At 49.9% G+C, this 18,926-nt stretch overlaps 7 protein-coding genes across 7 annotated transcripts; 4 read left to right on the top strand and 3 right to left on the bottom strand.

Annotated features, from left to right (window-relative positions):
- Window positions 1-299: 299 nt before the first annotated feature.
- On the top strand, window positions 300-2,507 carry BKA67DRAFT_571624 (pisatin demethylase). The gene is made up of 5 exons (XM_046103241.1): window positions 300-1,247; window positions 1,305-1,368; window positions 1,418-1,651; window positions 1,702-2,022; window positions 2,072-2,507. The coding sequence occupies exons 1-5, from the start codon at window positions 466-468 to the stop codon at window positions 2,189-2,191; spliced, it is 1,521 nt and encodes a 506-aa protein (XP_045955981.1). The 5' UTR covers window positions 300-465; the 3' UTR covers window positions 2,192-2,507.
- Window positions 2,508-2,885: 378 nt separating this feature from the next.
- BKA67DRAFT_571621 (uncharacterized protein) lies at window positions 2,886-4,554 on the top strand. The gene is made up of 3 exons (XM_046103240.1): window positions 2,886-3,430; window positions 3,485-3,853; window positions 3,911-4,554. The coding sequence occupies exons 1-3, from the start codon at window positions 3,044-3,046 to the stop codon at window positions 4,388-4,390; spliced, it is 1,236 nt and encodes a 411-aa protein (XP_045955980.1). The 5' UTR covers window positions 2,886-3,043; the 3' UTR covers window positions 4,391-4,554.
- Window positions 4,555-4,839: 285 nt separating this feature from the next.
- Window positions 4,840-6,090, bottom strand: BKA67DRAFT_571618 (short chain dehydrogenase). The gene is made up of 3 exons (XM_046103239.1): window positions 5,479-6,090; window positions 5,206-5,415; window positions 4,840-5,050 (listed from the first exon to the last, which is right to left on the bottom strand). The coding sequence occupies exons 1-3, from the start codon at window positions 5,862-5,864 to the stop codon at window positions 4,888-4,890; spliced, it is 759 nt and encodes a 252-aa protein (XP_045955979.1). The 5' UTR covers window positions 5,865-6,090; the 3' UTR covers window positions 4,840-4,887.
- Window positions 6,091-6,684: 594 nt separating this feature from the next.
- BKA67DRAFT_660491 (fatty-acyl-CoA synthase) lies at window positions 6,685-8,664 on the top strand (the record flags this gene model as incomplete). Its single annotated transcript, XM_046107637.1, has 2 exons — window positions 6,685-6,691; window positions 6,743-8,664. 2 exons carry the CDS (start codon window positions 6,685-6,687, stop codon window positions 8,662-8,664), a joined length of 1,929 nt encoding a protein of 642 aa, XP_045955978.1.
- Window positions 8,665-9,204: 540 nt separating this feature from the next.
- On the top strand, window positions 9,205-10,505 carry BKA67DRAFT_571612 (Alpha/Beta hydrolase protein). Its single transcript, XM_046103238.1, has one exon. It carries the CDS (start codon window positions 9,345-9,347, stop codon window positions 10,257-10,259), a length of 915 nt encoding a protein of 304 aa, XP_045955977.1. The 5' UTR covers window positions 9,205-9,344; the 3' UTR covers window positions 10,260-10,505.
- Window positions 10,506-10,602: 97 nt separating this feature from the next.
- On the bottom strand, window positions 10,603-12,187 carry BKA67DRAFT_692958 (uncharacterized protein; the record flags this gene model as incomplete). The annotated part of the gene is made up of 3 exons (XM_046109236.1): window positions 10,603-11,520; window positions 11,585-11,995; window positions 12,062-12,187. 3 exons carry the CDS (start codon window positions 12,185-12,187, stop codon window positions 10,603-10,605), a joined length of 1,455 nt encoding a protein of 484 aa, XP_045955976.1.
- A 191-nt stretch (window positions 12,188-12,378) lies between these two features.
- BKA67DRAFT_571611 (uncharacterized protein) lies at window positions 12,379-14,058 on the bottom strand. The gene is made up of 3 exons (XM_046103237.1): window positions 13,808-14,058; window positions 12,857-13,738; window positions 12,379-12,807 (listed from the first exon to the last, which is right to left on the bottom strand). The coding sequence occupies exons 1-3, from the start codon at window positions 13,847-13,849 to the stop codon at window positions 12,721-12,723; spliced, it is 1,011 nt and encodes a 336-aa protein (XP_045955975.1). The 5' UTR covers window positions 13,850-14,058; the 3' UTR covers window positions 12,379-12,720.
- Window positions 14,059-18,926: the final 4,868 nt, after the last annotated feature.

Here is an 18,926-nt window from a genome sequence, read left to right as displayed (position 1 = left end):
GTCTGTAATGCCGGTTACCGCGTCGGCCTTCCACGAAACACAAGTGTCCCAGGGTAAGAACTCACAGCCAAACCAAATGATTCTCATACGTGATTGGAGAGCTTAGGTGTCAAGCGACCTAAAAATGAGCCACCGTTCATTAAGCATCATATTTTACGGTAGTACTATGCGAAAGTATTTCCTCATCATTGACTGAGATTGGCTGCTCTTTGGGGATGCGCCAGGTTCTGGCCAATTGCCAAGATCCATATATGCATCAAGGTGCCGCGTGGTACGACAACACAATGCTATGATCGACGGGGTAAAGTGGTCAAAACTTGCTGGCTGGTCCATGGGTCTCAGTAATACCTGCTGCATATTGGTGCGGGGTGGCTGCAAAACAAAAAGGCTATAAGGGATCCATCGTATCTAGTTATTAGTACTTCCTCGCAATATTTCTGGTTCCTGAATTCGGAGCAACTTAAAATGAATCTCACGAGAATCGATCTTTCCGCTTCGAATCTTGGCCTTTGCGCCGTCGGCACATTGTTGAGCTGGTATCTCATCACGTCTATCGTTGCGTGGTACCGCCTGCGGCACATCCCAGGACCTTTCCTGGCATCATTCTCCTACCTTTGGCTTGCCGGTGTTGCCCAGAGCGCTCGTCAGTACTATGTGCACAAGGATCTTTGCAAGAAGTACGGGCCATTGGTCAGAGTTGGACCGAATGAATTGACAACAGATGACCCGGAAGTTCTGAAGCGAATGCCGGCAGCGAGAAGCCTTTACGACCGGGACGCGTGGTATCTAGGAGCCAGGTTCAATGCCCATCATGACAGCCTCTTCACTATGAGGGACAGAGCTGGTCACACCGAGCGGAAGGCCAAGGTTGTAAGTGGTCTTGCCGGTCGAGAAACGCCGCTAATTGAAGCGGGCGTCGATGCTCAAGTGACTACTCTTATTGAGGTGATCCGAGAAAACTATCTTTGGGATCCGTCTAGCAAACAGAACAAACTGCTGGACTTTGCGCCCCTTATCAGCTATTTCACAATGGACGTGATATCAAAAGTCGCATTCGGCGAAGAGTTCGGATATTTGAAAGCCAACGCGGATCTCTTCGACTTCTTACGTGAGGTACGAGACAGCTGGCCACGACTAGCCATGGCTGTCGACGTGCCATGGATAAGAAACGTGCTGTTCTCTAAATTGTTCTTGAAATTTTTTGGCCCAACAGAAAAGGACGAGAAAGGCATGGGGAAATGTATTGGGTTAGTCTTGATGACGAGTCGTCAACCTCCGATGGACACTTACAAGCCTTCTCACAGTATAGCGCAGAAGTTCGTCGAGAAAAGATTTGAACCCGATGCAGACCAACAGAATGACCTTCTGGTATGTCGGCGCCATAAATATCGTCGAATAATTTGCTGATGAGTTTAAGGGGACTTGGATTCGTAATGGTCTATCTCGAAAAGAGTGTGAAGTTGATGGCCTCCTCATGATAATTGCGGGAAGCGACACTACGGCATCCACGATTCGTATCACCATGCTGTATGTTATGACATGCCCGCAAGTATATCAGAAGCTCAAGCACGAAATCGACACTGCGGTCCGTGAAGGCAGAGCTTCAAGCCCCATCTCATATGACGAGGCGAGGAGGCTGCCCTATCTTCAGGTGATTATGATTCTATGTGGGATATATTTATTGACTGACTATGATTGTAGGCTGTCATTTACGAGGGACTTCGTCAGCGCCCACCAGCGCCAGGTCTGTACCCCAAATCGGTACCTCCGGAAGGTGACTATATCCATGGCAAATTCATCCCTGGAGGTACGGCCATAGGGATGAACACCGCCTCCTTGTTCTCTTCGACAACACAATTTGGTGTCGATGCAGGTATCTTCCGCCCAGAGCGCTTCACTGAAGCTAGTGAGGAACACCGAGAACACATGAAGAAGACCATCGAGCTGTGCTTTGGGCATGGTCGCTTCATGTGTGCTGGCAAGCCTGTAGCGTTCATGGAGTTAAACAAAGCGTTCTTCGAGGTATGCAGTTCAAGTCTAGCGTTGAAGTTATCAAGCTCACAGGAAACAGCTTCTGCGCCATTTTGACTTCCAATTGGTGAATCCCACAAAGCCATGGGAGTCGCGAAGCTATAGCGTATTTGTTGAGGAGAATATGTGGGTCAAAGTTACGAAAGCCATCAAACAGTGAATGACAGTATCAGAAGGAAGTACGTATGGAATCGCGCACATTCCGAACCACATTACGATCTCCGGCTCGGGTGAGAACAGTATGTGGAACTTCAACTATAACTGAAGGTCGTTGAGAGTAGACAGAAACTGGAATAGCTCATTCATTATGCAAATCGACTACAGGCGCCGGCCATGATAGGATGTTGGCCCAAATGCGAGGCCGGGCCGCTACATTTTCAACATACCATGACGATTAATATAGTTAGCGCGCCGTCGGCAACACTGATAGCTTACGTATGTTACAAATATGATGGTCTAAGAATGGTGTTCCAAGCCAACGCAAACCGTCGCAAATTATCTATGTGACCTCAGATATGGATGCAGCGCTTACAGTAAGGGCAGTATACTGGCTATCATTGGCTCCATTCCCACCCAGAATGTTTACGTTTTGTGTCAGGTCTGGCCACCTATTTCTTATTTTCGGGACAATAGGCGCCACCTCAAGATTACTGGCAGCCTGAGGAACACGTCCGACAACCATTCGGGTTGGCAGCGCTTTCCGTGGCTCTACATTTGTGTTTTTGTGCGGTTCCTCGGGATGGTTGCTAGGCAAAATGGGTTTAGATTTTCGAAACGGGTTGTGGAGAACACTATCAGTATTCAAGCCCAAGCAGTCGTCCCCACTAGCCACCAACCCACTGGACGCTTGCATACATACGTACATACCAGGGCAGATGGACAGCGTTTATTAAGTGGTGCTGGCTACATACTTGAATATGTTGTCTTGAAATGCCAGCAAGCGGCATCCTAAGTGCCCCAGTTTAGAGCCTCCCAATTGTATCTATAGATGAATTAACGAGCAACCCTGTGCATGCTAGTTCATCCAGGCAAAACAACGAATACCGCCCTACGCCGTGGCACTGCCTTGATACGACACCTTTTTGGATATTCAGAAACTCATGATGCGATGGTGGCACTCCGGCAGCGACAAATGAGCATTGAACACCTAGATCAAGAGCATTCAAAAGCATTCAAAAATGGCTTACTCTCCATTCTATCCACAGAGCTTGCAATGCACACAATGGCACAGCTGATAGATGGTCTACCGACAGCTTCAATTGCTCGAAAGACCCGCGGTAGTGGCTTGAGGATTGGCCATCCGATCTATCGACATACCGAGATTTGCGACCCCGCAATCCCGATGGCGAAAGAATTCAGAGAAACATTTGACCCTTTACTGCTTGTCTTCGATACTTTGGTAAGGTACTTGTGCACCATTGCCCTGCGCTGATATTGATACACAAGTCTTTAGGTGATTCAGAGGTTCCAGAAGGCACTACCTGGTTCACGCTCGTTTCAGTTGTCTTTACTGGAGTTAATGGCCAGATCTGTTCATCAAATTGCAGTCCATCTATGCAACTTGGAGCCTAAGCTGCACACTAAAGAAGATATTGCTAGTGTCTTGTCGTGGAGACATGAGCCCGAAACCGTTGAAATAATGCCGGGAGAGTGGTATACTTTTGAGTCAAGGTTTGAGCCACACCCTACCCTATTCTTTCAAGGGATGTACATGGACAGTGACCAGTATCCTGATGGTCTAGCTGATGTTGCTGGATACTGGGCAGAGGATCTCATCTTCGGGGGCGTTGTTTTGTTCCAGCATACAGTTGATGAGAACGAGGTAGGTATTTCTGGATCTTTCAGGATTTAAATCGATGACTAACGACTCTGCGGATAGCTTGGTGATGCATTCTTGCATACTGGAAGACAAGGAGCCAACCAAACTATCCGAGTATGGAGACCGACAGACAGCCAGTTAGCTGACTTGATGCTATTCTTGACTTCAGATCCGGCTGGTAATTCGGACTGTCCACTACCATTAATGGCAACGAGTACCAATTACCGTGTGGACGATTGGGACGCTATGGCAATATATGGCATATTCCGGGATCGTTGGGAACGCAAGCTGCCCCAAGAAAAGGACGTTTCAAACGTTAGGCTCAACTCTGGCGACTATCCAGAGCTAGAACAGATGTTTGTGAATGTCAATTCCGGTCCATCGTTTGATATACCAGTCGCATCTAGGTCGCAATGCGCTCCAGTAGACAGAAACATGCTGGATGAACCGAGAAACGACAACGAAACATTGGGGTCATCGCATAGCCAAGGTGGAATCGACGCTTCCAACGAGGAATATGACGATCTTGATAACTTTTGAGGCGATAAATACTGATACTGGATAGGACTCACACTGACCCGATTGTCGCACTTGTTGTTACATGCAACGCATCACCAAAAGAATCTTGCACCTCCTGGTATGGCAATGACAATCCAAGTCAACTATATGGCAGATCTGTCTCCCGTAGCTACATAATAAAGAACATATATACTAATTGCTTGCCACTCCTGCTAGTTGTGTTCGTCCGTAACCATTCATGAGGACTTCAAAACTAACATTTCTGTCCAAGAATATTATTTAGGGTGGAAGCAACCTATAATGGCGGGTGATCTGGATGTAAGATTTTCCAATAAGCGGTCGTCGTTTTTCGCCTTCTTGTCTAGTTAAAGGTCATCTATACTGCTTAGGCAAATACCTTTACTGACCTATATCACTTGGATCACAGCTTCACTCTTGTTTCTCTAGTTGGTTTGTAAAAAGCAGAGATCTTTTTATGGGGATGGTTAAAATTAATCAGGGTTTCCTCGGGTTTTGTACTATTTAAGAGGCATCACACCAGACACATGCTGTAATACGCTTATCAATTTGTCTTGAACCTGCTCGTCGGCAGCAGCTGGCTTTGTGTTTCTCAAGTGCTTTTGGTACCAATGCATTCCTGTTTGACCTTTGGCTGCCCCTCCACCCTCGGCTAACATCACACTGCAGCACTATTAGTCAGTAATCACCTCCCTTTTGGTGGTTGAAATTTCTTCAATATTCGCTATCAGACACAAAGAGCTCAGTTGCTTGGGATAGGCAATATACTCTTCTCGGAGACGCTGGAAAGGAGAGAAAGTGATTCAGAAATTGCTTACTAAGTGTCAACCGCAGCATCGATATCGTCAGGAGCGCTAGAACCTCCCATCTTCGTGGCAACCCAGCCAGGATCCATGGAGTTGCATGCTACCTTATTACCGAATCGCCTTGAGAACCAGAAAGCGAGCATGATGTTGTGTAACTTGCTGTCACTATAGCCGCATCGCTCGATGTTTCTTAGGGATGCGTCACCGCCTTGGTGCATACCACTGAAGTTCTGTCAGTGCTTGCCCATTTAGACTAGACGTTACCAATGACTACCGGCAACCAACCTGCTGAGAAATACATATCTCTTGGGCGGCGGGTCTACTAAACATGTCAAGAGATACGGCGCCATTGTGTTGATGGTGAACAGCTCGCCGCCTTCCCCACCGCGCATGATTCCAGCATTGTGAATGATCGCGTCCCAGGGACCATTCTCGTTGAGCTTTTCCGCCAGGCTTTTTGTCTCAGAGGTTGAAGATAAGTTGCCGATTAAACAATCAGTCGCTTGTGGACAGCCACGACGCGCATCTTCGGCTCTCTGGGCATTCCGTGCATGGAGATAGACTTTGTGTCCGCGACTTGCTAAGGCTTGTGCTGATAATAGTCCTAGCCCGTCTGAGGAGCCTGTAATAAAAATCTTAGACATTTTCCCTTCTATCAATGAATATGCCATACAATATATCAATTTGGAATCGTAGTTCTCCGTGGTTTGTGGTCGTAGTCGATGTTGGCCTTCGGAATTAAAGTACTAAGCCCGTCGTTGAAGCGCTAGTGCGTCAATTAATCATCAACTTCCACTACGGGTGTGTTCTGCAATGTTCACAAGTTCGAAATATGAGAAACTCGCCTCAGGCGCAGGATAGTAGCAAATTATATGTTGTATTCACCAATTGTTGTATTCAAAATGCTACTTACGTCAACTGAGTAATGTTTGGTCGATCATCAGGCAGGCCTTGCCGGACGGTGGACCCACCGCTGCTACCTCTTGTGCTACCTCTTGTGCTACCTCTTGGCGACATCATGAAGATATTCAGAGAATATGGACTAACCCATCGCAGTGCTAGAGTCCTCACTTTGCTATTCTAGAGTTCTGTTCTTCGCTTTCCTTGGAGAGTTGATAGTGCCGCCTTATTGTTGCCATCGCGCACAGCAGCGGGTGCAAAGCATGGATATTTGACCGCTATGGTCGACGACTGTCTTCAGCCACTGTCCAGCTCTGCCGCCCTCCCGCAGTTTAAGCTCAAGACGACCAGGATCATCAATGCGACGAAGAGGATACAGCGAATAGTTTCATCTTGTTCCCCCGCATCAATCTAATTCTCCTCGGCGTTGCAGATTTGCGGGGAAGCACACCATTGCGTAGCTACCTCGGCCGCGAAGCACATAGCCCCAGCTGTTCATTTAAGATACTACCACGAAAACACCATTGTTGCTCTTGTTTGGAGGTCAATTCTTTTGATCCGCTAAAAGCCTTTGATGAGTCATAGTCAAGCATGGCCTGTGAGTTTGTGCGAGGATTTGCATAGATCTTTGCTAACTGGATATCTATAGTCGCCACAGCAGGAGTGATCGCAGGTGCTACAGCAGTGGCTACGTATATCGACGCTAAGTACCATGTCCGCCACGATTTGCGTTCTGGCAGCAATGCTGCCAAAATAGACAGTACGATGAAGTTTATTGCCGAGAGATACGCTCACGATAAGATGCTCATATATCACATATTCGAGGACCGCGTAGGCACTGCCGAAGGTAACTACGTGTTTCTTATCTTCGAAGGAAGACAATGGACTTATACCGAGTTCTTCAATGCCGTTCAGCCTATTGCCAACTGGCTGTTAAAAGACCTCGGTGTGAAAAGGGGCGAAATGGTCGCCATCGATGGAGGAAACTCGCCTGAGTGGCTCATGCTTTGGCTCGCAATTGAGGCCATCGGCGCATCAAGCGCGTTTATCAACCACAATCTCACAGGTCGGTCGTTAAGGCATTGTGTTGAGCTTGGTAAAGTCAGATACCTTCTTGCCGATACGGACGTGAAACACTTGGTCTCTCCGATCGAAGCAGAGCTCTCTTCATCCGGAGTTAGTACTATTTACTACTCGCCTGAGTTCCTTCAGTCTTTCCGAGATGCCGAGATTCTCCCAGCCGAGAGGCGAAAGAACATCAATCCGATGGACGCCGCATGCCTAATCTACACATCTGGCACAACGGGTCTCCCGAAAGGAGTCGTCATGGAGCGCGCTCGTGAACTCAGAATGTCTAGCCCAGGCTCAAGTAGCACCATTTCGCTAAAACCAGGCGACAGAATGTATACTTGTCTCCCTCTGTTCCATGGTGCTGGGCATGCCCTTTGCGTTACCCCGTGCGTTGGCGCAGGGGCCACTGTCGTTCTGTCGCGAAAATTCTCGCATGCATCATTCTGGCCCGAGGTTCACAGCACCCAGGCGACTCATTTGCAGTATGTTGGAGAGTTGTGTCGATATCTGGTAAATGCGCCGCCCTCGAAGCTGGATAAGGGCCACAAAGTAAAGATGGCGTGGGGAAATGGCATGCGGGCGGACGTATGGGAGGAGTTCCGGCAGAGGTTTGGCATCGAATGCATCAACGAACTATACGCCGGTACCGACTCACTTGGCTTCTCAACGAACGCGAATAGGGGCGATTTCTCAAAGAACGCCATCGCAGTACGGGGGAAATTATGGCATTGGTGGAATGGTGGCCGGGAGAAACGCATCCTGATTGATCCTAACACCGAGGAGGTGCTTCGCGCCAAAAATGGACTTGCCATCGAGGCCAAGTCAGGAGAGGTTGGTGAAATGATACATCAGCTGGATGCACAGAACCCTGAACTTGGCCACCCGACATATTTCGGCAATCACGGCGCCTCCGTGAAACGCAAGATCTTAAACGTCTTCAGGAAGGGGGATTTGTGGTTCAGATCCGGCGATCTTATGCGACTTGATTTGGATGGTCGACTATACTTTGTCGACAGGCTCGGAGATACATACCGATGGAAGTCGGAGAACGTGTCAACGAATGAGGTCAGCGATGTGATTGGCGAGTTTTCGCAGATTGCAGAAACCAATGTCTACGGAGTCCAAGTCCCGAACACAGATGGTCGTGCAGGATGTGCAGCGATAGTTCCCCGGGGAACAAGTGCGACAAGATCTGGATCAGAAGCGAGCCTGACTCTCGATCTAAAAGCTCTGGCCGAGCATTCTCTATCGCGTCTGCCACGTTATGCAGTTCCAATCTTCATTAGAACTTGTCGCGAATTGGAATATACTGGCACAATGAAATTGCAAAAAGGACGACTCAGATCAGAAGGCATTGATTTGGATCTCATCGAGAAGTCCGCAACAGAGAAAGGGGAAGCTATTGATACACTATATTGGTTGCCCCCGAACGCAAGAGAATACGTTCCTTTCAGTAGGAAAGAATTGAAGGAACTTCAAGGCGGTGCCGTGAAGCTCTAGAGAAAGCCAGTTCACAGCATTGTTTGATTTATGGGATTCAAAACTACAAGCATTCCCTTCCGAGAATGAGGCCAATCTGTGGGGCAACTTGACTACTTTCTTCAGATGTCTTCGTCTTTGCTCCACGAGAAACTTGTGGTTTTCTTTACCCAATTTGTCAAGTTTTGTCGTAATAGAAGTACACTGATTGCTTGCTTGAATTGCTTGGGGGACAGATTGACGGCCGTTGGGGCAAAGCCCCGGCGGGGATATCTTCTAACGTTAGTTCTGTATTCCTTGCCGTTCCTTGTATAATACATATAATGGGACGAGTGCGCGATGTCTGATAGGGGATAAATTCTGTACCGATGGCGAAGAATAAATTTAATCATGGGGAATTTCCGCCTGCTATCTGTGCCAAGCTCAGGATACCACAGAGGTCCCACTGATCTGCATCTTCCCCCGGCTCAACCCATGTATAGGTATGTGGTATGGATCGTGCATCGGCGGGTGTTTATGCCGACTGACGAGATAACTCAAATTAAACTTCTCCCATTACCTGGTAAATCAGCGGGTCTCGAGTTGTCGCTTTTTGGCTCGACTATAAGAATTGCCGAGTACACGAAACGCCCGACTGCAAAATGTTTGACTTGTGTTCATGAATTGCTCTGTTCAAGATATCAAAATATCAACTTTCCATCATGCGCGCGGCCACCACTCTCGTCTCAATTAGTAGCCTACTAAGTATGGCGACATCGTTCAGAACCGAGCACTACTCATATGGCTCTAATGTTCTGCAGAGTTACGACGTGCACTTTCCCGAGCGTAGCAGGCAGAATGGCACAACGTCCGAGAAATATTGGCTGGTGTTTATCCACGGCGGCTATTGGCGTGACTTGGCCGTCAACTCAACCTCGGTCGAACCAGCAATCAATGTGCTGGCAAGCCGCAACAATACGAATCTCACCAACACGATTGATCATGTCACTGGCATAGCCTCCTTGAATTACCGGCTGTCCGCCCTCCCCGGCGTGCAAGACCCTGCGACAACACCGCCGAATGCAATTCAAAATGTTAGCTGGCCCGACCATCTCAACGACGTCGTCGCGGCCCTCAAGGACCTGAACAAACACTATCCTATCCATGGACGCTACGTGGTCTCTGGCCACTCGGTGGGCGCACAGATGGCCTTTCTGTCGGCTCTTAGGGCCCTGAACGACTCGAGCATCCCAAAGCCAGTCGCGGTATTGGGCGTCAGCGGAATCTATGACTTTCCCCAGATCCTGCGCACAAACCCAGAGTACACGAATCTGACCTTGAACGGCCTCAAAGACCCAGCTCTCCTCGGGTCGGCGAGCCCGGCCGAGTATCCCTCGTCCCTCTATGCTCGACTGAACCTGGACGCAGTCGTCCTGGCACACAGCCATAATGATGGCCTGGTACCCTGGGATCAGGTAGAAACTATGCTGGCGGTAGTCAAGGATGTCGCAAAGAGACCAGCTGAAATCGTCACCCTCGATGGCGCCCACAATAGTATTTGGGGCGGTGGTGTACAATTGGCGACGGCTTTTGCTGATACTCTTGCACTTCTTCCTGGCATTAGGGGTTCGAGGTGAACAGATATTATCCAAGGATAGTAGGAAGTTTATATATACGGGACTAGCGAACGTTGCCCCTGATCGCGAAGCAGAATAAAGCCCAAGTAGCTAACCTAGGCTTGTGGAGACGTAGTTGCAGGAGTAGCCGCCTATTAATAAATCAAGACGCAGCGTTGAGATGGAATCTCACCGACCAACTTGTCAATGCGACGACATTATCTAGCTAGCATATGAACTGATTATACTTCCACCTGTGGTATTGACTACCTGAATTTCATTCTGTTCTGTGTGGAAGCCCTACTGTGAGAGATCTTCGCCAGAGCGTCTTCGTACGCGCTTTCAGCTGTATAGAATAGCTTCACTAATTGCGATCCGCGATGGGTGGTGACTGGCTGTCCTGACTTAAGATTTTATGTCCAGCCAAAGGATCCCCACAAAACCAATCGACATTCTCGCCGCCAACACGTGCTGCTTTCTTTGCCAACTCCATGGCACGTAGATTTTCATTTTTGCTGACTAGCAACCAGACCACCTTTACCCCAATGCCATAATACATTGCCAGCTCATCAATTAGTTGTCGCACTTTGACAAGCATAGGCTGGTTTGGGGGCTTCTTCTTTGCTTTGGTTTTGAACGTCTGTGTATCCTCGTTGAAAGTCCAGCTGTAATACATAAAGTTACTGACGACATCATATAACTCCTTGCTGCTGACTGCGATGATGACACGAAAATCGCCCGCCTGATTTGAGCTCGTCACAATATTCTCTTCGTCTCGTATAATTTCTGGAAATAACTCCTCTGCCTCTGCACGAGATTTATCCAGGTTCTTACTCCCCGTTTTGTGTTTTTCTTTTCCTTTATCTTTACCTTTCTCGTTCTTTTCCTTGCCTTTTCCGGATTTGGGTTTGATTGTAGTCCGGCCCTTTCGCTTGTGCTTGATGCTCAGTGGCTCAGAGTTGTTGGAGTCTTCGTCATCGGCTTCTTCTTTGTGGTTATAGCTGTTTTGAGTGTTGTAGTTCACCGGAGTATCTGGCGTGTTACCCGACAGCCTCCGGTCTAAGAACCGTAGAGCCACCTTCGTGGTTGTGAGTTCCAAATCTAAATCTCCTACAGTCGCCCCCTCTTGACTGAGGAGTCTGTCGATACGCACGACTGTAACTCCTTTGAACACTAATGGATCTCTACCGACGATCTTTCGTCCAAGACTAGCTAGAAGGTCAAATTTCGGCTGTATCTCTTTGCTTATAGTCTGCAGCTCTTCGATGCGGTTCTGCCGGGCCTTCAGGTAGTGGGTGTCAACTGCCCTGGCACCACTCAGGAAAAACTACGTCACGCATATGTACCAAAACACTGACAACTGCTGTAAGCTCAACGCTTAGCTTAGAGCCTTCATGATCAGGTGGCAATCTGGTGAACAGCTCCATGTTGTACTCGGAACCAGGACCAAAATATCCACCCGCACAAGCGACTGGGCCTTTCGAACCGTCCACGAACGTGACCGATTGTTCAATGTAGCCTTCCAGGCGTACAACGATAGATCGCGGCTCCATGGCATACTCGAGAGCAATTGAAGGTTTCAGGGCAATGTGGTATGGGTGAAATCCATGCTGAGCGCTATCAATACCTTTCAACCAAGTGGTTTGACAGTCTTCACAGTATTCTTCGTCTATCGGGTGTGGTCGTGGAATGGATTCCTTGACTTTGCTGAAATTGACGGCAGAGCCGTCCTTTCTTTTTTTCCAGAAAGTTTTGATCTGTTTGTCGTAAAGCTGTCAGCTTTGTCCCGTACGGTATCTGGACGCTAGTATGTTATTGCTCACATTTAGTCCGACCACTTGCTCGTCAAGTTGTGGAATAAATTGGGGGTCCCATCCCATTATGCTCGCCAAGTTGATGCCGTAGTCATTATACATGTTCAATGTTTCACGGGGCACTGAAGAAGCCATACCGATCAAGTAATTCTGTGAGTAATTTTTGCAAATATGAACTGCTGTATACCTTGTTGCTTTGAATACTCTTTTCGATGATGATCAGGGATCAAATCCTGGAAATAATTGATAAACAACTTTCATAACGTACCAATATGGATGTGACTAAGTTCAAAGGAACAATATGGGAAGGCAAGACCCGCTGCGAAGTAGGCAAGTACAAGACGGTCGTGCTGTACAATTATGACAGGCATAGACCTGTTGCACCCAACTCTTGGTTGGGATTACCATCTAAAGCTGTATTTCATTTGTAGCGTAGTGCAGAATAGACCCCCTCCCCCCTTTTGTGGTAGAATAAAATCATATTTTGATATATTTTGTAAGTACCATACCCACACTACATGGAATACGATCTAATTTCAGATTTCTCACACACCTAAAACCCCTCGCATCCCGTTAATCCAGATTGCTTTATTTTTATGAGGGAATCATCAATAAGCCCTCGAGATACCGATTCTGTGCCATGCAGAACTTCCCCAACCCAGCTGGCATTATGCCGTGGTCGAGCTCAGTAGAGAGGACCAATCCTCACTTCGGATGTATTCTTCCATGGAAGTCAACGGAACCTCGACGTCGAGCTGTAGGATGTTAGCCAATGCGGCCATGTGGAGACGTCTTAAAGCTCACTTGATCAGGAGTCAACACCTCCGGATCTCCACCAGTATACCCAAAGTCCGCACAGTACTCATACGAGTCCCATAACTCGTCCCTAACCGGCTTCGGAGTACCCGCGAAGAACTCCTCCCGAGAGACCTGCTTGAATCCCGCCTCGACCCCAAGAATGCGACCCCAAAGCTCCACCCACTCGGGCCACGCCATCGTCTGCGAGACGCCCAGCAGATCTTTCCCAGCCGGTAGGTCGACCAGCGCCTTGACGAAAGCCCCCGTGTCGCGATGCGGCACCACAAACGGCAGCTCGAGCCCCGGCGCGAACGGCCTGATGACCAGGAAGCTGCCGTCGGCCTGCCGCTGCGGGGCCATGGTGCGGAACGCCTTCCAGTTGGTGACGTAGTGGCCGATCTGGACGGTGCTCATCCTGCGCGCCAGGTCGGGGAGCCTCTCCCGGATCACCCTGATCATCTCGGCCTTGGAGTCGTAGTGGTACAGCGAGGTGTAGCGGCCGCGGCTCCACCCACGCGCGTCGCTGAGCGAGGACAGCACGAAGCGGTCCAGGGTGCGCAGGACGGCGGGCGAGGCGGCGACCTCGGCGATGTTGAGGCCCTGCGCCACTTCGACGTGGTAGGCGTGCTCGTTGGGGGTGCGGCCGGCGGGCAGGTCGGCGCCGGGCCGCATGGCGGCCAGGAGGTTGGCGAAGAAGTCCGTGTTGGAGAATATGACGTTTGCGCCCTGGAAGGCCGGCCGCAGGGAGTCCTTGTCGTTGAAGTCGCCCTCCACGACCTCGACGCCTCTCGACGCTAGGGCGCGGGCGGCTTCGCTCGACGGGCTGCGCGTGATGCCGCGGACTCGCCAGCCCGGGAGCCGCAGAAAGGTGTCTGCTACGGACGAGCCCTGCTGGGTTTTCAGCACCATGATTCTTCATGTAGGTAATACTCCCCTCGACGGGGAAGGGTAACAGACCTGGAGGCCAGTCACGCCGATTACAACGATGAGCTTGGCCATTTAGTTGGATGAAAGATTCTTCTTCAGAAAACGATGTGTATAAACAAACCTTAGCAGCACAAAGCTTAGAGCACATATTAGCAACTGCAGATATACTGCCTGATATAAATATTGTTTCACCCAAACACTCTTCCTGCCCGAAGTGGTTACATAGTATGATCTGATTGGTCGCTCATCCAAAAAGGGCCGGCTGAATGATCTCTCCGAACTTACCAATACTCAAAAAAACGCGGGCCATATCATCTAGTCTGGTGACTAACCACCAGCTTCAGCATGCTATGGCGCAACCACTCCTTTGTGGAAGTCAGCACTTGATCGACACTTGACACGCAGTGGTTTAGTTTTGTCCGGCCGCACTTCTTGAAATGTCCGGCATGGCCGAGGGAGACAGGGGGATTCTGTTCATGTAATCAATATTCAGTGATCAGCCAGTTTAGGTGCAGGCGAGGATACACGATAGCGAAGCTGAATGGAGTGTCTACAGTTCTTTACAAGGAATCCTGACATGCTAGTGCTCTAATTATCTACTCTATTTAGAAGAGCCTCGAGAGTTCTTCAAGAACCAGTCCTGCGTTTTGGGAACTCACTGAAAAGTTATGCAAAAGATCAGCCCTTTGCGAGGTTGATGCAAATCAAGGGTACCTATAAATTTCGCGTGACTATCAGTCAGAAGATCATGTCATGCAATCGGCAGGTCCTGTAAAGTCCCCATCTATAAAGGTCAAAAGCGCATGGTATGATTCCTTAACAAGCTTGAGGAAGTCCTTCATGATTTCAGTTCTTGATTCAACGGCTTTGACTAATTCACAATGGTGCCGCCTTACTTATTACCGCCCGGGCTTCGAGAGGTGCTGAACAGCGTTGATCCACTTTTGCTCATCATTCCTAATCACAAATTAGCTATCAATCGTAGACGTCGATGAGAGCCGAATACTTACCGATCAAACTTGAGCAGCTTCCCTAGCACCGGTACCAGCTGGCTTCTGACTTTGTCATCCTTGACCTCCAGGAACTGGAGCAGGATAGTCTTCAGATACAGGGTGTCGACCGGCGGCTGCGAACCTCCTGCTGCATTTATGGGCGTTCCGGTCCGTGAGCTCTCCATGCTGCTTCTCCCGCTACCGGCACTTGCGCCAGCAAGCCGTCCTTGAGCGCCCTTCAGCTCCTTGTTCAGCTTCTCATACCGGGCACGTGCCTCGTCAAGCAATTTTCTGAGATCTGCCTTTTGCTTTTCAGCTTCTCGTACCTGGACCTCCGAAGCATCGAGGGCTGATCGTAGATTGGACACTGCGGAGCGCATGTCCTCGACTTCCGCGCTAGCCTTTTGCTCGACTTGCTCAAGTTCCTCCCTACGTCTCCTCCATTCGTGTTCTCGGTTCTCGAGCTCTTCCTTCTCGGTAGCCATGGTCTTGACGTCTCTCTCGAGATCCCGAACTTTGGACTTCAGCTCCTCGGCCTCCCTGGCTCTGCGCCGCGCTACAGTGGACGACTCGTCCTCGATACGGTCACGCTCTTCGACTGCAGCTTCGAGACGAGCACGCATCTCGCGAACCTTGGAGTCAGCTCGGGCATCGACTTCGTTGATCATGCGGCGCATCGTCTCGCCCTCACGCGTGCGTTCTTGTAGATGCTTCTGCACATCCGCAAGTTCTTCTTCGAGACTCTCAGCCTGGCCACGCGCCTCCTTGAGCTGTATGCTAAGTTCTGCAGTCTGGTCACGCATAGACCCGAGCAAGCCTTGAGCAGAGTTGTACTGCGCAACCTTCAGGTCGGCTTCCTCCTTGAGACTGTCCCGCTCTTTTCGGAGAGTCTCCAGCTGCTCCTCCATAGCCTTGACCCTCGGCTTCACGCCTGCAAGTTCTGATTGCAAGGATTCAAGCTCACGGGCTGCCTTTTCAGCCTTGGCAGATAATTCAATCTTCTCAGCTTCGGCACGTCTGAGGTCTCTGCCCATGACGCGCTTCTCGTCTTCTAACTTGGCGCGGGACTTGGCCTCTGCAGATAAACGGTCGTTAAGGTTGCGAATATCCCCTTCCTTTTCCGCTGCAACACGTTGCAGACGTGTGACTTCAGTTTTGAGGTCCTTTTCTCGCTTCTCGAGGTTGCGAATTTCAGTTTGCTTAGAAGCAAGTTCTTCCCTCGTTGTCTTGAGCGTGGCTGAGTCTTGTCTCAAGGACTTAAGCTCAGGTTGTGCCTTGGACAATACCTCCCGGAGGTCGGTCAAATCCTTGTAGCGGGATTGTGCGAGCTGCTGGGCGGCACCAAGATCGGTTGTAAGAGTGTGGGACTTGCTCTTCAGATCATCATACTCATTCTTCAATGCATCCAACTCGGTCTGTAATTTCGAGCTGGACTCTGCACTCGATGTAAATGTAGCAACCTCGGCTTCAAGCTCATTGATGCGCTTTTTGAGTAATGCCTTTTCTGATTCGAGCTCCTTAATCTTCACCTTGGCATCGGTATGATCATGACCAATCGATAGAAGGCTTTCTTGCATGGTCTCAATCTCTTCGCGGAGGTCCTCCTCCGTCTTTCGTTGCTTCGACAAGCGCTCAATTTGAGTATCCTTTTCAACGATATCGTCCTTGAGCTTGGAAATTTCTTCATGCAACGCAGAAGTGTCGGGAGCCGTCGTAGGTGATGGAGGCGCCTTTTCCGTAGGTGCATCATTTGACGCAGATTCGGTTGTAGCAACCACAGCAGAGGCAGCAGCACCGCCCTTCTTCTTTTTCTTGTTGTTCTTCTTCTTGGCACCTCCTGCTGCCGCGGCGGGTGCTGGAACTTCCAACTTCTCAGAGGGCGCGGTCGTGGCAGGGCTCGGTGGAGGCACATCTTGGAGTTGTTTGTTGAGCTGTCCAATCTTCTCCTCGCTTTCCTTTTTGGCCTTGTTCAATGCGTCGATCTCTTGGGTGAAGTTCTCGATCTTCGTCTGCAGATCTGATTTTGCTTTTGAAAGTTCCTGGACTTGTGAATCAACCTTTGTTTTTTCATCCTTGGCTGATCTGATTTCTGATTGGTGCTCCTTCTTGGCTTCAAGCGCAGAAATCTTCTCCTTCTCCAAGTTACTCTCGACATCCCGTAGTTGACCTTGGGCCTGCTCCAGTCTTTCGGTCAGAGTCTTGATTTCGGTATTCCTTGCGTCGAGCTGAGTTTGCAGCGACTCCTGGACAGCAGATTTGTCCCGTGCCTCGCTCAGCTCTCGGGTTGCTGTCTCCAAGTTTTCAGCCAGTCCAGCACTGTTTTCTTTGGCGACAGCAAGTTCGTCCTTCAAGTTGCCAATTTCAGACTTGAGCTTGTTGATCTCTTCGGACTTGGAAGCCACCTCAGCTTGTAGTTGCGGTATCTCATCGTCGTAAGAGAACATGTCCTCGCCCACATCCTTGTTGTCGTCGGTAGCCTGGGGCTTCTGCGTAGGCGAAAAGACCCCAAGGATGGACTGGACAGGGGACTTGGCGGAGGAGGGAGATGTAGCCTCTTTGGGGCGGTCTTGTTCCTTGGTTTCGTTTACGCCATTTGTTTGCGCGGGAGTATCTTTCGTCTTGGCAGCCTTCAACGCAGTCAACTCTTCCTTGAGCGTTGCAAGCTCCTTGTCGGCTTCATCGTACTTCTTCTTGATACCATCCTTCTCTGCGGAAACTCGCTTGTACTCGTCCATGACCATATCACCCTTCAGAGTCAGTTGGTTCAAGTATTCGACAAAGGCAGCTGGATCCTTGATGGATGTCAGGGGACTGTTCTCGCGCAGAGCCCTCTCGAAGGGCTCGATTGAGGTGGCGCGCCCGTGTGCGATGCGGTAGGAGCGTAGCAGCTCTGTTGAATTGCACAGGGTGGTCAGTATGCAGTGCCGAAAGAGGAGGTGTGACGGCGATGGGGAAACCGCGACATGACTTACCAGGATACGTCTTCTCGAGTTTTTCGAGTTTTCGTAGCTTTGTCTTGACTTCTGGTGAGAGTTCTGGCGAGGCAGGGGCAGGGGCTGGGGCAGGGTGCTCCTTGACGGCCTTCTCGTCAGAGGTTGGCTCCCCTGTCTTCTCGCTGGTCTGCGCATCCGTGTTGGCGGCAGGCTTCTCTTGGTGGCCATCGCCGTTGGGGGTGCCCTTGTCGTCTATGGCGGGTGATTCGGCGGTGGCTTTGGCCTCTGCTTCCTCATCGTCCAAGGCGAAGGCGGCCTCGAAGACGGCAGGGTCTGTGTCGGGGTCATTGTCGCCGCTGGCGGGATCCTGAGGCTGGCCAGGCTTCTTGACTCTTCGCTTTGCCGGGGAAGCGTTCGAATTGGCGCTGTTCGTCCTCGAAACGGAGCGAGGTCGAGTGCCGGAAGGAGAAGAGGTGCGTGATTGCGAACCCTCCTTCTGGCGAGCTTGCTCCTCCGCTATGGTGCGGTCGATTGCGCTTTTGAACCTCTGGAACATGATGGGCCAAAGAGTGCTGCTACCTAAAGCTTAGACAATTCCGTGTCGTAGCCATGCGCCGAGTGGTCCAGATATGCGACTCGCTGTGGCCGTAGCTGTAGCGTGTACAGCAGTGGTCTATGTAGACGGCACGACAGGATGGATTGTAGTGATAGTTGTAGTTGGAATTGTGATTCAATTATGGGCTTGACTTATTGGCGAGCTCATGCTCATAATGCGACAGGCCGAGTATCGCAGAACTCCAATGGGTAGGAAAGAAACAAGACGGAACGAAACAGAGAGGAAGGATACAGTGTCCGTAATCAGCACAGAGACAATAGCAGAACAATTTGCTTGAGTTTGGGAAAAACAAAATCCACTCATCTAATCTACGACGTATGAAAGCTTAACGTGCTGTACGCACAGTCACTTAACCTTAGGTTCGTTGTTCAGAGGATCCGACTCGAAGGAAGCGCTTCTCTGGCCGAGATGCGCCAGGTGTTCGCTATCTGATTTAGCTGCGTTGATCCCTGTGACCGGGCCAAGTACCCACTATATCTGCTCTGTAGTTCTAACGGGCAGACGGGCTCCTGCGCTCCTGGCAGACATGTGCATACAGGTAACCTTAGGTTTCTAGGGGTCTCCAGCTTGCCGGGTTGTTATGTATGTATGTATCTCTGCCAGTCGGT

Source organism: Truncatella angustata (assembly GCF_020726525.1).
Source record: "Truncatella angustata strain MPI-SDFR-AT-0073 chromosome Unknown BKA67scaffold_6, whole genome shotgun sequence".
In the NCBI taxonomy this organism is placed as follows: domain Eukaryota; kingdom Fungi; phylum Ascomycota; class Sordariomycetes; order Amphisphaeriales; family Sporocadaceae; genus Truncatella; species Truncatella angustata.
This window is presented reverse-complemented; position numbering and strand designations above follow the sequence as displayed.